At 34.8% G+C, this 18,395-nt stretch overlaps 2 protein-coding genes and 1 long non-coding RNA gene across 4 annotated transcripts; 1 reads left to right on the top strand and 2 right to left on the bottom strand.

Annotated features, from left to right (window-relative positions):
• Positions 1-504: 504 nt before the first annotated feature.
• On the bottom strand, positions 505-1,432 carry LOC148760246 (uncharacterized). Its single transcript, XR_016023127.1, has 2 exons — positions 1,176-1,432; positions 505-824 (listed from the first exon to the last, which is right to left on the bottom strand). It is a non-coding gene; the product is annotated as an uncharacterized LOC148760246 (long non-coding RNA).
• A 6,188-nt stretch (positions 1,433-7,620) lies between these two features.
• Positions 7,621-9,852, bottom strand: LOC18586027 (uncharacterized). Its single transcript, XM_007009155.3, has 2 exons — positions 9,399-9,852; positions 7,621-8,359 (listed from the first exon to the last, which is right to left on the bottom strand). Exons 1-2 carry the CDS (start codon positions 9,751-9,753, stop codon positions 7,821-7,823), a joined length of 894 nt encoding a protein of 297 aa, XP_007009217.2. The 5' UTR covers positions 9,754-9,852; the 3' UTR covers positions 7,621-7,820.
• Positions 9,853-14,244: 4,392 nt separating this feature from the next.
• LOC18586025 (mannose-1-phosphate guanylyltransferase 1) lies at positions 14,245-17,641 on the top strand. 2 transcript variants are annotated; one of them, XM_007009150.3, is made up of 5 exons: positions 14,245-14,696; positions 15,932-16,064; positions 16,204-16,266; positions 16,374-16,613; positions 16,703-17,641. In XM_007009150.3, exons 2-5 carry the CDS (start codon positions 15,954-15,956, stop codon positions 17,372-17,374), a joined length of 1,086 nt encoding a protein of 361 aa, XP_007009212.1. In that variant the 5' UTR covers positions 14,245-14,696; positions 15,932-15,953; the 3' UTR covers positions 17,375-17,641. The 2 variants fall into 2 exon arrangements, with proteins under 2 accessions (XP_007009212.1, XP_007009211.1); XM_007009149.3 differs by having other exon boundaries at positions 14,246-14,709.
• The last annotated feature ends 754 nt before the right edge of the window (positions 17,642-18,395 follow it).

The following is an 18,395-nucleotide window of genomic DNA, read 5'->3' as shown; positions in this document are numbered from 1 at the left end:
TTGCCTAAGCAAGTTGCCGAATCGTTCTCTTTTAAACGGTGACCTATGGAAAATTTTTAGGGTTTCCCTTTTGATCTTATTATGGACTTTAAACCAGCTGGAAATGGAAGCCCAATAAACAAAGACTTTCTTGGGCTCAGTAGAGGCCTCAAATTTTTGTTTTAACCACACAACTTGGTCCAAGGGGTAGAGCAATGCTGTTGATTGCTAAAGGTGGAAGGACTGATGGGTGCAAGCAAGTGGCATAACGCGTGGAGATTACTAGTATATGTGTCTTTGCTATAGGCCTTGGTTGATGTAACAGGAGATCTATGCTTTGATCCCCTACCAAACGAGTTGAATTCATGGTTTGTTGTCATAACCATATATCCCATGAATGACAGCAACTCAGAGATGCTGTTGGTGGCCTCACAATTTAACGATGGGCTTGCATTTGTCGGACCCTTTGACCATGTCTTTATAAGGCTACATGTCATTAACCAATGTCTTTGACTTTGATCCAAGTTACAGAAAGCAGTTCAAACCTTCTTATTAACAGAACAGTGTCTAACCTGAAGACTACTGTCTGTAACAGGTCGTACTTCGACAACGTTTTCCAGACATGGTGTTCATGAGCTTGAATTCTACATGTTAACAATGAATGCAGTTTCTTCCCAGTAAGGGTGTGTACCCTGGGAGCTGAAAAATTTTAACATGGAATTCAATAATGTACAAATAAACAACAATGCAGAGCATATAACACTGCAACCTAATTCAATATTCTGGTGATGCATCTTTGCTTTTCAAGGATACTGCTCCTTAATAGGTCGTCGGCAAATTATTTCCTGCGATAAAAAACAACAATGATCAGTGATTCATCCTAGAAAAATTGCCAAACATCTCAAGGGGCCACAATTTAATAAGAAAATAAAATAACACAAAGATTTGAACCCCATGTTTGTAAGGTGCTGAATGATAGAAAATGTTAGTGTTTTTCTTGACATAATATAAAAGGGTGAATAACATAACGCATGCACAAAGAATATTACTAGACTGAGCCAAACTAATCGTTAGTCATGCAGTATAAAGTAGAAGATCACATGCAAACATGTCACACTGGAACTTGGCTTTCCTTGACCACTCATATGTTCATTTCTTAATTCCTAGTTATATAGACATTGGGAAATAATAACTACCTGAAAAATAAATTAGCAACCTTCATATTGTCCCTCGCTTGCGTTTAGCCGTGTTCCACAGCTTCAGTAAATATATGACACCCTCTTGCAGTGTTGCCTTTCTTCCTTCTCCATAATTCCACAATTCTGAAATTATGTACCTTCCACTTGGATTGTATTCATTTATTTCCTTTATAGCTGAAGTGACTACCTTATACACTTCATTACCCATCTGGTTCCTCAAATCTCTCAACTTTTCATCCTCATCATTGATAACTTCCTGAGCCAACATTATTGAACTTTGACCAAACCATTTCACACTAATAAAAAGCAACAGAACAAGGAACAACCAAGATGTGTTTCACAAGAAAAGCATATGGATAACTTAAAGAAAAACCAAGAACAATTGAGTACTTGAAATTTATTATCTTACAGATTCTACGACAAGAACTGCGTATACATATCCAACTAACAACAAGCATTATTACGCACATACAGCACATATACATTTAGACAAGCAGCCCTCTACCAAGCCAACAACTAACAAGACTTCAAATTTTTTTTTAAAGAAAAATCATATTCTTGCATTATCGTACATATTCTTCAGAAAAATGTTCTGAAGCTCTCTCATCTGCTTCTTCCCCAATATTACCTTATCTTCATGGCTTCAAAGAATGGTTTACTGTCTAGCTTCTCCCATTCTCTTTACACCAATAAGTGCAACTGGATATTCTCAGTAACAATTGACAACTTGAACTTTATTATCTTACAGATCCTACTTCAAGAACTGCATATACATATCCAACAGCTAGCAAAGTTTTGTCTAAATAGCAGCACACTGATTAAATTGCAGAATCTCCCTTTCTTGAGATGATGACCAGTGAGCTCAACACACAAGATGTTATTTTAAGGATCAACTTTGCTCTTCAAAATCTTTTCCATAATAATAATAATAATAATTTTTTTAAAGAAAATTCTGAAGAGAAATGAACAAGCCACTTAGGTTGTAATGAATAGATGGTCATGTTAGTATGTAAGCAGGTCATGAGGTGGGAGTTTGTTTGTGTGCATCAAAGTAAAGCTCAGTAGATGAGGCTGCAATCTGCATCTCATCTTAAAATGAGCATTAACCAAAAAAAAAAAAATTCAGTAAAAAAATGACATATTTTATATTTCATATTTTTTTATATAATTTATATTTTTTAAAATTTGATTATAAGTAATTTTTATTTGTATATGCAACAATTATAAAAAATTTGATTATAAGTCATTTTTATTTGTATATATGACAATTATTAAATTTCACATACTTTCATATTTTTTAAAATTTGATTTAAAATCTCATCTTAAAACGAGCATAAAAATGGTGAATAAAATTTAATTTCAATATTATAAAATCTCCTCTTGAAATGAGCATAAAAAAAGCAAAGAAATTTCATTTAATATATTAAAAACATCACAAAATAGTGAGACCGGGTTATACGCACCCGGTCCGACAATTTTTTATTACAGCGTGGTGGAGGGGCTGGTAGCCATCTCAGAGTAGAGATGACAGTGCCGGTGCCTAACTCTCTATTATATAAAGCATTTAAGATTCATATGTCTGAGTAATGTGGGATATTTGGCCTCTACACCTGATTAAACCCCTGTATTACTCCCATGATTGGGAATGCCCTTTAAGCTAAGATTGCGTTGAGTCAGTATTTGATAGAATATTCCCATGCATGCCCAAATGGAACGATGCAAATTACGATGAAATGAAGTCGAGATCCTTGAGATATTCATCCCAGAATTAGTACACTTCCCACACTCCTGCAGCAACGCACCATTGCTTGCTCGTCTTCAGGCTCTCTACTCTTTAAGAGTTGCCTCCATCTTCCTCAAAACTTGTATATCATCTTCATCTCCCATGTATCAGGAAAGGGAAATGCTGCTGGTTAAGATCCTTCAAGGTGTTGTGGATGTGAGAGGAGAGCCAAGAGTTGTTTATATTATCAGTAGAATGTAATTATTGACAAGGCAAATACAAATATATACATTACATGTGAGTGTTGTTTTCGTTGGAAATCAGTGTTGATAAAACAATGCTGATTTCAACATATACAACTTGAATCTTTCGATCCAAGCATGGTAAGTGCATGACATGGGAGTGTTCGTTTCATTGGAAATCATTGTTGACACAACAGTGTTGATTTCAACTTCATCATCATGTCAGTTTTGTTTAACATTAATTAATGCTAACCAAACTTGAGAGAAAAAAAAAACCAATCATTCTAATCTAAATTTTCAAACTAATTTTTATTCAATTTAATCAAATCTCAAGAAATATATAAAAGGGAATTATAGAAATGTAATGAGAATGGAACCAGTATCGCCAAACTTCACCAATTCCTTTTCTCCGAAACGCGTTCATTTAACCGCAAGTACCCGCAAAATCCCACATCGCCAAGTCTCGAGCCAACAAGCCGATATAAAATAAAATAATTTTCTCCTGTGGCACGCCCCCGAGACGTATGGCTTAGACGGCGTCTAAGCACAGCCCCACCGGGGGCACTTGGCTTAATGTTGGTCCGGTTCAATACTTCAGTCGCATGGTCCTACCTACACGGACAGGCTTGGGCCATGTGCCCGCTAAATCAATATGAGAGCCAGACGTCGCCGTGGGTCTGACCGGTGGCTCATCAATTCCTTACCTAAAATGAGCCCTCGAGTTATCAACATTAGCCACGGCCGGGGTGGTGGCCGGCCAATTTTTTTTTTAAAAAAAAAAACTCATATTCTTGCATTATCCCACATCGAAAAAAAAAATGGAAGAAGCTGATGGACCGCAAAATCCCACATTGGAAAAACGAGAAAGAAATTTCCCCAGAAGCTGATGGCTTCCAAGCGTCAAAGCTCATACACAAAATAAAACCCATTGTTATCAAAGACTTGTTTTAAAATATTTTCATATACGGCCTTAAAGAGTGAAAACCCAGAGTTTCAGTTTCACAAATTGCAAAGCCAAAACCAAAAGAAGGTGATGTTGGTGGGATACTGACCATTCACACAAGCAAATATATCAAAGCATACAACTCACTAATTGCTCACCTTCAAATCCAGAAACAAAACAAAATCAAAATTTTTCAGTGAAAGAATAAAACCAAAGATGAACAGCAGCTTTGTTTGCCTAAGCAAGTTGCTGACTCGTTCTCGTTTAAATGGTGACCTATGGAAAATTTTTAGGGTTCCCCTTTTGATCTTATTATGGACTTTAAACTAAGTTGTTCATCTGGTTTTAATTAGCTGGAAATGAAAGCCCAAAAACCAAAGACTTTCTTGGGCTCATTAGAGGCCTCAAATTTTTGTTTTAACAGCACAACTTGGTCCAAGGGGTTGAGCAATGCTGTTGATTGCCAAAGGTGGAAGGACTGAAGGGTGCAAGCAAGTGGCAAAACGAATGGAGATTACCAGTATATGTGTCTTTGCTATAAGCCTTGGTTGATGTAATGCTTTGATCCCTTATGCAACCAGTTGAAGACATGGCTTGTTGATTTCATGTTCTTAGTTTGGTGTTGCCCCCTCAGCTCGCATGATGAGATTGTCATAACCGTATTTATGAAAAAGCCCATAAGAGAAATTTTTTTCCTTGGGGTTAATATATAGAGCTAACATATTTGTCTTGGTGACAGCAAATTCTCTCCCTCTCTCTCTCTAAGTTTTCAGCTTAAGAACTAGCAAATAACTAGTAAATATAAGTACCAATAACTAGCAAATATAAGCAATTAAGCATTATTTATAAAAATTCAGCTCGAGTCAAAGTGTCAAAGCTATACCAATTGAAGCACAATCTCAACCAAAAGAAAGGGTACTTAGATAAGTAAGAGAAGTCATTTCCTATATCAGAAATCCAGTATCTACCAAGGAAAATTAAATCAAGTTTTGGTAACAGTTGGCAACAATTGTCATAGAGCCTGAATGTTGAAGAAAAATGAAGAAGAAAATTGACATAACTTAATGATCCCAAGTTTGCAGTTAGATAATTACAACGTGTGATTCAGAAGTACCAACAATGCATGACTAAAGAATATTTAACGGTAAGGACCAAGCATATATGGCTCTGTCACTTTCTATCTTTTGGGTCTTCAATTCTTGGATGGTGCACTCAACTGCCTCTTTCAGGCTCTCTTTCAAGTTCCAAAGTTGGAGAAGTATGTATCTCCCACTTCCATTGTACTCATTCAATCCCAACAATACATTAGATACAGCCTTGCAAACCTCATCACAGTTGATTATTTCCTACACCATCCAAAACAAGACAAATGAGAACGAAAGTCTGCACGTTTAAGTATACAGATGTAGTCAATTTTTCATGTTATCACATCAAGTTCATCCATGCCATATATGGTTCATACCAATGTTTCTTCAATTCAAAGTTCCCTAAGCAGGTTCATCTACTCGACCCAAACCAGTTCCAATCATACTGCTAACAATTTAAGAAAAAAAATTCTGATTCTTTTGCAACAAGTTCAGACAGCCCCCAAGATCAATAAACTTGATCCATCAGCCATCAGAACATGCAAAGAACAGAGCTAAACATGCCTCTTATGTTGTAATTAATAGATGCTCATGTTACTATGTAAACAGGTAAGGTAGGAATTTGTGTGCACCAAAGTAAAGCCATCATTAGGTGAGTAGATTGGGGCTGCAATCTGCAATGAGTAGGTTTCAAAGGAGCAGGTGCTTCAACATTTTGATGCCACCAAAGACAGAATGCATCACAGGAACCAGTTAAACTCCATGTGTTTCTAGTCATAATGGAGTCTTTGCTTTCAACGTATACAACTTGAATTTTTCGATCGAAACAAGGTAAATGGATGACATGGGAGTGTTCCTTTCATTGGAAATCGCCGTTGATACAACAGTGCTGATTTCAACTTCATCATCATGTCAGTTTTGTTTAACATTAATTAATGCTAACCGAACTTGAGGAAAAATCCAATCATTCTAATCTAAATTTTATTCAATTTAATCAAATCTAAAGAAATATATAAAAAAGAATTATAAAAATGTAATGACAACGGAACCAATATCACCAAACCTTACCAATTCCTTCTCTCCGAAACCCGTTTATTCAACCGCAAGTACCCGCAAAATCCCACATCGCTAAGTCTTGAGCCAAGTAACCGATATAAAATAAAATAATCTTCTCCTCCCGTTCGCCCCCGAGACACATGGCTTAGACGGCGTCTAAGCGCAGCCCCACCGGGGGCACTGGGCTTGGTGTTGGTCCGGTTCAACATGTCAGTCGCATGGTCCGGCCTCCATAGACAGGCTTGGGCTAGGTGCCCGTTAATTCAATATGAGAGCCAAACGTCGCCGTGGGTCTGACCGGTGGCTCATCAATACCGTACCCAAAACGAGCCCTTGAGTGACCAACATTAGCCACGGCCGGGGTGGTGGCCGGCCAAATTTTTTTTTAAAAAAAAATTCAAATTCTTGCATTATTCCATATTGAAAAACAAGAGAGAATTTTGAATGATGGACCGCAGTGTTCCACATTCAAAAACGAGAAAGAAACTTCCCCCGGAAGCCAATGGCTTCCAAAGTGGAAGAAGTGCAGAAAAGGTAAGAAAAAGCTATGGCGTCAAAGCTCATAGACAAAATAAAACCCATTATTATCAAAGACTTGTTTTAAAATATTTTCATGTACGGCCTTAAGGAGTGAAAACCCAGAGTTTCAGTTTCACAAATTGAAAAGCCAAAACTAAAAAACGCTGATGTTGGTGGGATACTAACCGTTCACATAAGCAAAAAGTATCAAAGCATGTGACTTGAAACCCAGAAACTAAACAAAACAAAAGGAAAACTTTTCGATCAAGGAACAAAACCAAAGATGAACGGTAACAGCTGCTTTGTCTGTTTAAGCAGATTGTCGAAGAAAGATGTATGGAAAGCTTTTAGGGTTTCCCTTTTGATCTCATTGTGGCCTTTAAACTAACTTGGTTTCCATTAGCAAGAAATCGAAGCCCAAAAACCAAAGACTTTCTTGGGCTCAGCAGAGGCCTCAAAACCAAGCAACTTGGTCCAAGGGGTTGAGCAATGCATTGCATGCTGTTGATTGCTAAAAGCAGACAACTGAAGCGTGGAATTGACATAACGAGTGGAGATTATTACTAGTAAATGTGTCTTTTCCATAAGCCTTGGTTGATTTTTTAGGCTTAGGAGATTTTGCTGCAGGCTTTCGTGGTTGCAATGTAATGAAGCTCGTCATGTAAATTGTAACAGGGGATCCATGCTTTGATCCCATATGCAACCAGTTAAATAGAAGGCAGCTTGTTTTCATGTCCCTCTGAGATGTATTTTTCTCCCTCCAGTGAAAGGTAAAGCTCATTTAATGAAAATTCAACTTAAAAAAATAAAATCTCGGGTATCATATCACAGAATATATAAAAAAAAAAAATGTCAAAAACTGGCAAATCTGGCATTGAATTTGAAACTGAAGACATTCCTTTAACTTCCCAATCAAATTAGGGCCCAAGAATTCAACTCAAATAAATAAACTCTCAAGTATCACATCACAGCATGTAAAAAAAAAAAAAAAAGTCAAAAACTGGCAAATCTGGCATTGAATTTGCCACTGAAGACAATGTTTGGGAAAAGCTAAATGCCATGAAGATCATGTTTTTAGTTTGATCTTGGGGTTGCCCACTCGACTCGCAGGATGAGATTGTCATAACCATATCCATTGAGCTTGTTAATAGCTCTTTGAGCATCCTCCCTGTTTACAAAGTTGACAAAACCAAATCCTCTACTTGTGCCTGTCTTCTGATCCATAGCAACATAGACACGAGTCACGGGACCAAATGTGCGGAAAAGCTCCTGCAAGTCAGGTTCCCTGGTATCCTCAGATAAATTCGTTACCCTAACAGAGTTTTCATCATTCCTACGCCTCATATCAGATCCACCAGTTCTCTCTGCACCTGCTCTCATGCTTGGCGGGACATAGGCTCCCTTTCCAGCTCCAGAAGCAGCCATAGAGGTCTCAGATGCAGCAGGTTTATCAACAAAGGTTTCAACAGGGGCAGCAAGATCCTTGTAAGGACATTTGGAAGTCCAGTGATCACCTTTCTTACCACATGCCCTGCACACCATGAGAACAGCACCTCCTTTGCTAAGCTGAGCCAAGCTGTCACCAGCTACCTTTATTTCTTCCGGTTTGGTACCTGTAAACAGTTCCATATTTCAAAAGTTTTTCACATTAAAAGTCCGAACAAGAGACAAAAACCTAAAACCGAAAAAATGAAAGTTTACAACATAATTTACAACTATTTAAAATATGAACCTCTTTCAGCCAAGATAACTGTCTGCATATGTCAGAGATACACACATGCAATCATAGATACAAGCAAACTTGCAGATCAGCATGTCATAGAGGGCACATGACACAGCAAAACCTTCATGGTCTATGCTGAAAACACATGTTTCTTGAATATTGTTAATGGCCTCAGAATAAAACCAAATTCTAGGTTTCACAATTTAACAATTGAATGCCATCAATGCAGAGTTGCTATTGGTGGCCTCATGACCATTCCACATGAAACAACCGGCATTTGGCTAATACTTGATTGGCAAAACCTAGCCACCATGTTCAAATGAAACATAAAAACACAAACAAAATATGCAAGCATTACAATAGAAAACCAACAGATTAAACAAAACTATGGTGAGATAGGGAGAGTGGGGAAGTACAACTCAAAGTTTGCACTCGATGAATGTAGTTAATGGCCCAGAAGTGAAAAGGAGCTATATTTCACGATGAAAAAAGGCCACCAACAAAGGGTTACTATCGGTGGCTTACTGACCATTCACACAAATCAACAGCCGCAAGGCCAATATGTGATTGGCTAATTGACCACCATAACCAAATGAATCAAATCAAGCCCCATATATTAATCGCTTTGAACATTCTCCAAAACAAAATATATGGAAAAAAATATAATCGATTTAGTTCCTAATTCTTCAAGAACATAATTTGCTCAACACCAATTCTAACATAATTGTTCCATAGAAAGATAAAATCACTAATTCCTTTACCCAATAAAATTACCATTGCAACTTTTTGCTTGTCGCTTCTAAAACAAAACAAACAGAAATCAAACTTAAACAAGAAAAAATCAATCATCCTAATCTAAAATTTCAAACTGATTTTATTCAATTTTCATCATATCTCAAAAGATAAAAAAAGGGTAATGAGAATCGAACCAGGGGCTCTAGGTCGTTCAAGAAGGATCTCTTCAGTGGAAACCATAGTGAGTCTACTCCCAACATCTTCACGCACCGCATCGCCAAACTTCTCCCAATTCCTTCTTTCCAAAGCGCGTTTGTTCAACCGAGCCTTGGCCAGCTTTCGAACTCGGGTCGTCGTCGTTATTTTTACCTTATTGCCTTCCTCGTTGAACTTGTACTCAATCACTTTTTTGATCCCGTTTTCGTCCGGTCCGATTACTTCCTTGGGCGGTAATAAGAAGTCCAGATCGTCGTCTTCCTCTAACTCTCCCCATCGGAGCTTGCTCGGTTTAGATTGGTTAGGGTTCGGGTCGGTTTGGTCGATCGCCATTATAGGTAAGGATGGAGAGAACTCGAGATGGCGTAGGTGGCTGTCGAGGTTTGGTTTTATGGTAAGAGAAGTAAGGGAGTTGAAAGAGGGTTTTGTTGTTGCCGTGCCTAGCCTTGGCTTGCTTTTATAGTTAAATGCCGAGGTAAAAACGACACCGTTTATGTTGTCTCAAAACTGAAACCAAATCCAAAATGAAGTCCATAAATATTCAAATTAACTGAATTCAATTAATATATTTTTAAAAAAATATATTATTTTTTATTAAAAAAAAGAATAGAACTAAATTTTTAATATTTTTCTTTTTAAATGAGGAAGAACAGGAAGCTGGATTCCTTGTTTATGTGATTCAAGCCTCTCTTGAGGCCCATTCCATACGGGCCTCTCAAGTCTCAACTTAGCTTCCTTCAAGGCTTTTACAAGATCTCTTGGGGCCCAACACGAGAGCTTTACGGGGCTCTCAATCTCGCTTCGAGTCCATGAGCCGAAACATAGAACGAATTACTCGTGTTGATCAATTGTTCATTTTATGATATAAATTAATTGTGTTTATCAATATTGGTTAAGGTAATATTTATAAAAAAAAATTTATACATTTGATATTATTTTTCAAATTTAATCAAAACAGTGCAATAAATATTTTTTAAAAAATAATTTAACAAATTTTAAAACACCTATTAATCGAATTTCAAACTCTAATCATATGATCATCAAAAAATCAATCGTTATACAATATCAATAATCATCGATGATAAATTAGATACTACATTCAATAAGGAGTAGCCAACCGTTGATATGTAGTAAATGGTAATTAGTGATAATTATTGTTGATTAGATTATTATTATTTTAGAATTATTTCATTTTACACTTAGAATATATACATAGATACTTTTTTTTTAAAGGCATTCTTTTATGAGGTCGACATTACACAAGTCTTAACTCACCAACAGAGTGATAAGGAGGCCCGAGACAAGGCAGATATTGAATAATAATGATACTAAGATGTTTCCCAGACCATCATTTTTGTTTGAAATTAGATGTTGGTGGTTGCTTTGTTGCATCCTACTTAATTAGTTTAAAAAAACCATTTCCATTATTATAAATTTTTATTCAACTCAAACATAGAAAATTAGGTGGTCTATCCTTGTTAAAGATACCTTGAAAGTAAGTAATGATGGAAAAATTAAGCCTGAAAGGCTTATTCTACAACAATACTTGTTGGAATGCAATGGGATTTGGGCATTTTGTTCAATATCAGTCCAAATTGGGTTTATTCCAAATTTGTGTTTCCCCAACTGATTTATTTAGCTTACCTTCATATGATAGCTACAAGCATAAAACTAAAACCCCATTTTGCTAGTCAAAACAGCACAAAGTCATTCTCAATTTGAAGTAGTAGTCTTAGCTAAGTGCATGCATGCCAAAATCATTTGCCATAATTTGGAAATTGAAAGGAATGGCCATTTATTTAATTTTTTTTCTCTATAATGGGTTTTACAACATGCTTCATAATTTTGATATTTTAGAGATACGGTTAGGATAGGTCTTTGTTAATTTTGATATATCCATATTAGAACTTGATTATAAAATCTAATATTCATAATCTATCCGAACTTGGTTAATAATGTCTTCCAAGCCCAATCCAAATTTGATATAAAATATAAAATTTGATATTTTTATGTATTTTATTAGTAAAAATTAAATTAATAAATTCAAAGTAAATTATATATTTTGATATTTTATAAATTAAAATAAATAATTTAATAATAATGATAACAAATATTAAAAAAATTATTTATAATCAATTTCGGATAACAAATATCTTAATCCTACTTAAACAAATCGAAATGATCCCTAATATTTCATGTTAAAAAAAATATAAAATAGGAACAGGAAATAACCTCTCAAAAAAAGGCTTACAATATAAATGATCCATTGGATCTAAACTGTTGCTGCTGCAATAAGCAAAGACTTGTTCTGGAGCAAGCCGAAAGCATATGGCAGCAACAAACCGTACATGATACTTAAAAATACACACGTGGGAAACTGCTTTAGTAAATAAAGCTATCATTGGGAAGTGAATTGGTTCGAGCTGTCTTTGGTCTAAACATGTCGGTGGCAGTACACAAATCTAACACGCATGGAATTTTCTCTTTTCTTTTTTTTCCTTTTTTAGACATTACTATAAAACTTACTTGAATTAGTACGTATATGTAGTAAATATATTTCAACTCTTTTTTTTTTAAACAAAATATTTCTTTTGAAGATTGGCACAAATATTAATTCTACAACTAATAATATTTGGGGCTACAATATTATATATACATATATATATATATACACTAATTTAGTACTTTAATTTACTAGTATTTTTGGTTTTATTTTCGATTTTAGCAGAAAACATGTGCATATTTTCACTATCTTAATAATTTCAATTCAAAATCTAATTATTTATTAAGTGAAATGAAATACTCTCTCTGTTTTTTTATTTTTTATTTTTTATTAATCTCTCATGTTTTAAATGTCCCAAATCAAGTATCTTTTTCGTTTTTAACCACCTAATGATCTTATTTTTTTTCATATTACAGATTTATTTTTCATGATTTTTAATTTTACATATTCAAAACTATTGAGCATTTCTATTCTTATAAAATTATTAATTTTAAAATAGAATACGTAATAATTATAAATATTAAAAAAATATAAATATTTAAAAATGGAAAGAATATTTACCAAAAACAAAATTAATGAGTCAAATGGGTCACAACTCTAAAATGTTTGGTCTTTTTCCATTCAATCCCAGTTAGCTTGACCTGGTCATGTTTCTGATCCTGAAAGCATCAACCCCATCAACCAATTTGCCCATGGAAGAGACCTAGAAGTAAGCTATGGTTTCTTTAGCTTTAAATAAAGCTGTAACATAACTTGGAAATGCTTGGCCGCCCAATTCCTTTAGCCAATAGCCATTCCTTTTCTAACTTGCTAAATTTGTCCAAGGCAAATACCAAATCCAAAGGCGGTTAACGGTTTTCATTTCTTCAAAAATTTTAAAATTTTAAAATTTTATTTTATTTTTATAATTTTAATTTTACAAATATTATATTTTAATATGATTGATTTATAAATATTATTTTTGTCTCCGAATATAAAATTCTGACTTCCTGGCAATTAGGTATATTATCATATGTGCATGTGCCCTTTCCCTAGAACCGAAACTTCGACTAAGAATTTTCAGACAACTTTTAAGATTAAAAATATATAATTAGTGCTTTAATTTAAATTAATGCCCACGGATTTGGTGTGCTGAGTCCCGTGGGGTGGGCTCTGTTGCTTGCGGATGCTGAGCCGTGATTCTTGGTTTCCGCTGAAGAGTCAAATTATGTATGTGGAATCAGATTGACATGGATCTAGGATTCAAACCTTCTCAATTTTTTTTATTTTAATTAATTAACTAATTAATGATTTCCTTTGTTATATTTTACTCATTAGGTTAGCTCGTAACAATGTGGTAATAAATTAATTGACTTGAAGACCTTTTTTTGACAAATTCCAGAATGGCAAGCTTGAGAATTGAACTATTCCTTTTATATTTATTTAATTTATTAATTGATTTATTTATGTAGTATTAAAACGCAACAAAGTTAATTACAAACGTAGATAGGAATCTACATACGGTAATACTGTTACGGTCGGCAATCCTTAATTTAATCTACACCAACTTGACATTTAATACACATTTCCTAGTAATGGAACACTAATAAAGTGTTCATAAAGGGAAAAAAATAGAAAAAGAAAGAAGAGAACATTAATAAAATTATAGAAAATGGCACCTTTTTTGAATTTATAAAATATAAAAAAAATTATTCACAATTTACAACCTCGGGTTTCGACAATAACACTCAAATTTCATTAATATGATATAATATTTATTATTATTATTTTTTGAATATTGCAAACCTCATGTGTTTAATTTTTTTTTAAATATAAAGTTTAAATTTAATATTTTACTTAAAATCAATTATCAATTACTGAATTAAATGTTCGGATATATTTTCAATATAATTTAAGTCAAAGCTTAATTGTACTAAACATTATTATCATTTATACATGGTCACGTATGCTATTTAATGGAGGATAAATGATACCACTTGCTTTTATATCATAAATTAAATTAATCAAAAATAATTATTTTCTTTTAAATTAAAATTATAAAAAATGTAAAAAATTGATAAAAAGTACTCAATTACGGAATATAGCCTCGTATACTAAGAAGGTTAAATAAAAGAAATTATAAACACTTGTAAATGTGCATGGATATTATTTTTATAATTATGAATATTTATTTTTATATAATATTTAATTTACTACAACATATAAAATTTATATGATAAATAATGTATCAAATATAAAATCTAAATAAAAACTTAATTTCCAATTTGCTAAGGTCCATTTTACTGTGAGAGTTAACATAATGAAAGTCAATCATCACTTTCCTTTTTTCGTTACCATCGTTTTCTCTGCAACACTTTCGTCAACAAAATTCCGGACCGTACCTTTTTATCCACAACCCGGGAGCAGTTACCCGTCCAACAACCCGAAACCACCTCGAAACATCCCCTAGTATTTCCGTTCCGTCGCTAAAAGAAAAGAAATTCCAAAATTAAATTTAATATTTAATTTCGAATCCGCCAAATATTTCACGTTAGTTATATCTCATCTCTTTCTCGCTTGTATAAATACCGCTCTACTTTCTCTTAAAACACCGCCCCCCTTTTTCCTCAGTTGCCAGCTCAGCTCCCGACGAAAAAAAAAAACCGTTACTAAAAAACAAAAAAAAAAAGCCAGCCAAACTCGTCCGAGTCGACTCGTTTCCCCGCTCATTTTATATTTGCCCCTCGAATCGGGCTCGAGTTTCCAGTTTGAACTCAGTTCGGGTTTGGATCTGTTAAGGCTTAAAGGTAATAGCTGAATTATGGTCCTTCCGAGCTCTGTACGGTGTCTGTTCTCGCGGTTCCTAATAGTTTAGTTTGAATATGTCTCAATGGAGTTGAAAATGTCATTCGGCGTTCGCGTCCTACTATATTTCAATTGCTTTTACGTTTTTTTTTTTGTGAGAATTTTGAGGTTTAATTTGATTTGTATTGTTATATTATTGTTAGATCTGATTTTTTACACAGTAAATCGCGCGTAAAATCTTTCTAAGAAGAAGAAAAAGGAATCCAAGTTAATTCAATTGATTTCATTTCTCGTTTAGCGACAAATCTAAGTTAAATTTATTATGTTTAATCATGATTTTAATGGTGGTTTAGAATTCTACTAAAGTTTTTGTTATTAATGGCTTAATGCCGTTTTCTTTTTGCTATGTTTGTTGTCAAATACTTTGCAAAGGTCAAGAATTCCCGCGTTGCCAGATCAAGACTGACTCAGCTGAATATGTTTTTCTTGCTAAGTTTTCATTTCGCTTACTTGGAATTTTTCAATTCAATTGCTTCTAGTTAGAAACTTGTGTTAATTTTTTTAATCCTTTTAGGCGTTATTTTCGTGGCAATTCCCTGTTTTCCATGCCTCTATTGGAGAGTGGAAGCAAGAAAGGAAATTCGCTTGACAATTAAATCAGTTAAAAACTAGTCTTTTCCCTTGAAATGAAAAAGAAAAGAGGAAAGATAAAGTAGCTTAAACCATCTGTCATTACTTGAAGCAGGGGTTACACAGCAGCTGGATTTTGCTTTCGGTTCCATGTGAATGGATTTGTCGTTCTCATTAAAGATAACAGCCTGTGGTATTGCTGGAATTTGTGTCACAATATCATCTAAACCATTTTTGGATGGATTTTTAGTGGTGCTTTTTAGGTTTTAGCTTTTTTTTTTTAGGTGCAGGACGCGTGTTTGAATGTTTTGTTCTTTTCTCTTGTGCTTGGCTTTAGATTTGTGTGGTTTTCTTCTCTTTGCATGTGGTGAATTTGTGTCACTCTTGAATTCATACTCATCGGTTCTGATTTGCTCATCACTTTTAGATCTACAAATGTCAATATAGATTCCTGTAGTGGTCAATCTCTCTTTTCTTGTCATGTATAGGTAGAAGTGTCTGTAAGGATTCATTTGGGAAGCATATCTTAGGTTGCTTTCTTATTTTAGTCTGATGTTTGGTTGCTGCTCAAGATACTGACTGTACCATCTACAGGTGAAGCAGAAGGTGTATCACAATGAAGGCACTTATTCTTGTTGGAGGATTTGGAACACGATTGAGGCCATTGACCCTTAGTGTTCCTAAGCCGCTTGTTGAATTTGCTAACAAACCCATGATCCTGCATCAGGTATATTTCTGCAGAATGGCCTTTATTATACATCTGATACTTGGAAATTTTCCTTTTAAGTTTAGTGGTTTCTCTTTGTTGTTTTCTCAAGATAAGCTTGTTGATTTTGTGGACTGATGTATCTTACAATATTTTACAGATTGAGGCTCTCAAGGCTGTTGGTGTAATTGAAGTTGTTTTGGCTATTAACTACCAACCTGAGGTATGTGAGGTGTTTCCTTGTGTAGGATGTGTAAAATTGAAACAGTGGTCTTAAAGGTTAGTTGCTTAAGTGCTTATTGGCTGACCAATGGCCACTTGATTTTGCAGGTAATGTTGAACTTCTTGAAGGAATTTGAAGCTAAAGTTGGGATCAAGATCTCATGCTCTCAAGAGACTGAGCCACTCGGCACAGCTGGTCCTCTTGCTTTGGCTAGGGACAAGCTCATTGATGGTTCCGGTAAGCCATTTTTTGTGCTTAACAGTGATGTTATCAGTGAGTACCCATTCAAAGAAATGATTGAATTCCACAAAGCCCATGGAGGAGAAGCTTCCATAATGGTAACCAAGGTAATAATTCAGTTCTAAAGTTTTCTTTATTTTCAATTTCAGTGTATTTCCTTTGAAGGCATTCTAATACTTCAGTCTAAATTATGTAGGTGGATGAGCCATCAAAATACGGTGTGGTTGTTATGGAAGAATCAACAGGGCAAGTCGACAAATTTGTTGAAAAACCCAAATTGTTTGTTGGGAACAAAATTAATGCTGGAATTTATCTGCTGAACCCTTCTGTTCTTGATAGAATTGAACTGAGACCCACTTCAATCGAGAAGGAGGTCTTCCCAAAGATTGCTGCAGAGAAGAAGCTGTATGCAATGGTCCTACCAGGGTTTTGGATGGACATTGGTCAGCCAAGGGATTACATTACTGGCCTAAGACTTTATCTAGACTCCCTGCGAAAGAAAGCTTCAACTAAGTTGGCCACTGGTCCACACATTGTGGGAAATGTTTTGGTTCATGAGAGTGCTAAGATTGGAGAAGGATGTTTGATTGGACCCGATGTGGCAATCGGCCCAGGATGTGTGGTTGAGTCTGGAGTCAGACTCTCCCGCTGCACAGTCATGCGTGGAGTCCGCGTCAAGAAGCACGCCTGCATATCCAGCAGCATCATCGGATGGCACTCCACCATTGGGCAATGGGCTCGTGTAGAGAACATGACTATCCTCGGAGAAGATGTCCATGTATGCGATGAAATTTACAGCAACGGCGGCGTGGTTCTGCCTCACAAAGAGATCAAGTCTAGCATTTTGAAGCCAGAGATAGTCATGTGACAAGTTCTGTTCCCAGATAAGTTAGAATTATCTTGTAGGGAGTATTCACTTAAATTGTCATGCGTTTGTTCTTTTGTTATATTTTTTTTTCTCCCCCTCCCCCTCCAACACAGGTGTAAAAAAGTCAGTTTCTCCAAGCCTGAGTGATGCGTTTTCGACGGTTCAAGGGTCATTTTCTGTTGTCAACTGCATTAAGATGATCATTGGTGTGAAATGTGTAACTTTAGTGTGTATATAGAAATAAATTATCACTTGGTTTATGAACAATTAATTTTTTTAATTGTATATTTTATTTGAGCATTTTCAATAAATCGTCTGTGAGTTATTATTATTATTATTTATGCTTTTACTATTCTAGGATGATGTTCTTTTATATCTTGATATTTATATGACCCCAATCTGTCGGTAGCATTGGATCTAAATCTTTTCTCCAATTCTGGTGGGCCAAATTTGACAAAAAAGAAAAAATAATACACCATTTACGACATGCATATGCACCATTCCATTAACTCTTGCTGGATTGATGGGCAATTGATGAAGTAAATGTATCACTCTGCAAGCAGATTTAGAGGCATCAAACTCTTTAATTAGAGTTTAAAAAAGGTCACACAACTCTCATTTTTCGATATAATTTTAATCATACGTGTAATACAAGTAACTATATTTGTGTTTGGGGTTGAAAACGAAAAAAACGAGATATTTGTGTATTTGTTGTTGAAATAACTTGTCAGGATATACTTAAGTTATATTTGAAATTAAAATAATTTATTCGTTTTTTAAATTTTATAAATTTTTACGGAAAAAAATAAAGAATATTTCGTTTTGGATTAGATTTTGAATTTTTAAAAATGCAAAAAAAAGAGATAACTATAATATTAAATGGTAGGTAGGAAGAACAAAAGTGGATAAGCACTTGTAAAGGTACACATAAGAACACCCAAAAGGAAAGTTCAAGTTCCTTGTGGTCACACGGCATGAAACCCAAACACAAGGACAGGAACTATTGTGGATATTTTTTCTC

Source organism: Theobroma cacao, chromosome 10, assembly GCF_053813885.1.
Source record: "Theobroma cacao isolate CCN51 chromosome 10, ASM5381388v1, whole genome shotgun sequence".
NCBI classification, from domain to species: Eukaryota; Viridiplantae; Streptophyta; class Magnoliopsida; order Malvales; family Malvaceae; genus Theobroma; species Theobroma cacao.
The sequence above is the reverse complement of the archived record's forward strand: the minus strand, read 5'-3'. Positions and strand labels throughout refer to the sequence as shown.

Excerpts from the sequence above, each read along its gene's own strand:
- LOC18586027 (XM_007009155.3), bottom strand. The coding sequence starts at position 9,753 with ATGGCGATCGACCAAACCGACCCGAACCCTAACCAATCTAAACCGAGC. Across the intron at positions 8,360-9,398 it reads TGAACGACCTAGAGCCCCTG|GTACCAAACCGGAAGAAATA; the intron begins GTTCGATTCTCA and ends AACTGTTTACAG.
- LOC18586025 (XM_007009150.3), top strand. The coding sequence starts at position 15,954 with ATGAAGGCACTTATTCTTGTTGGAGGATTTGGAACACGATTGAGGCCA. Across the intron at positions 16,065-16,203 it reads AACCCATGATCCTGCATCAG|ATTGAGGCTCTCAAGGCTGT; the intron begins GTATATTTCTGC and ends AATATTTTACAG. Across the intron at positions 16,267-16,373 it reads CTATTAACTACCAACCTGAG|GTAATGTTGAACTTCTTGAA; the intron begins GTATGTGAGGTG and ends TTGATTTTGCAG.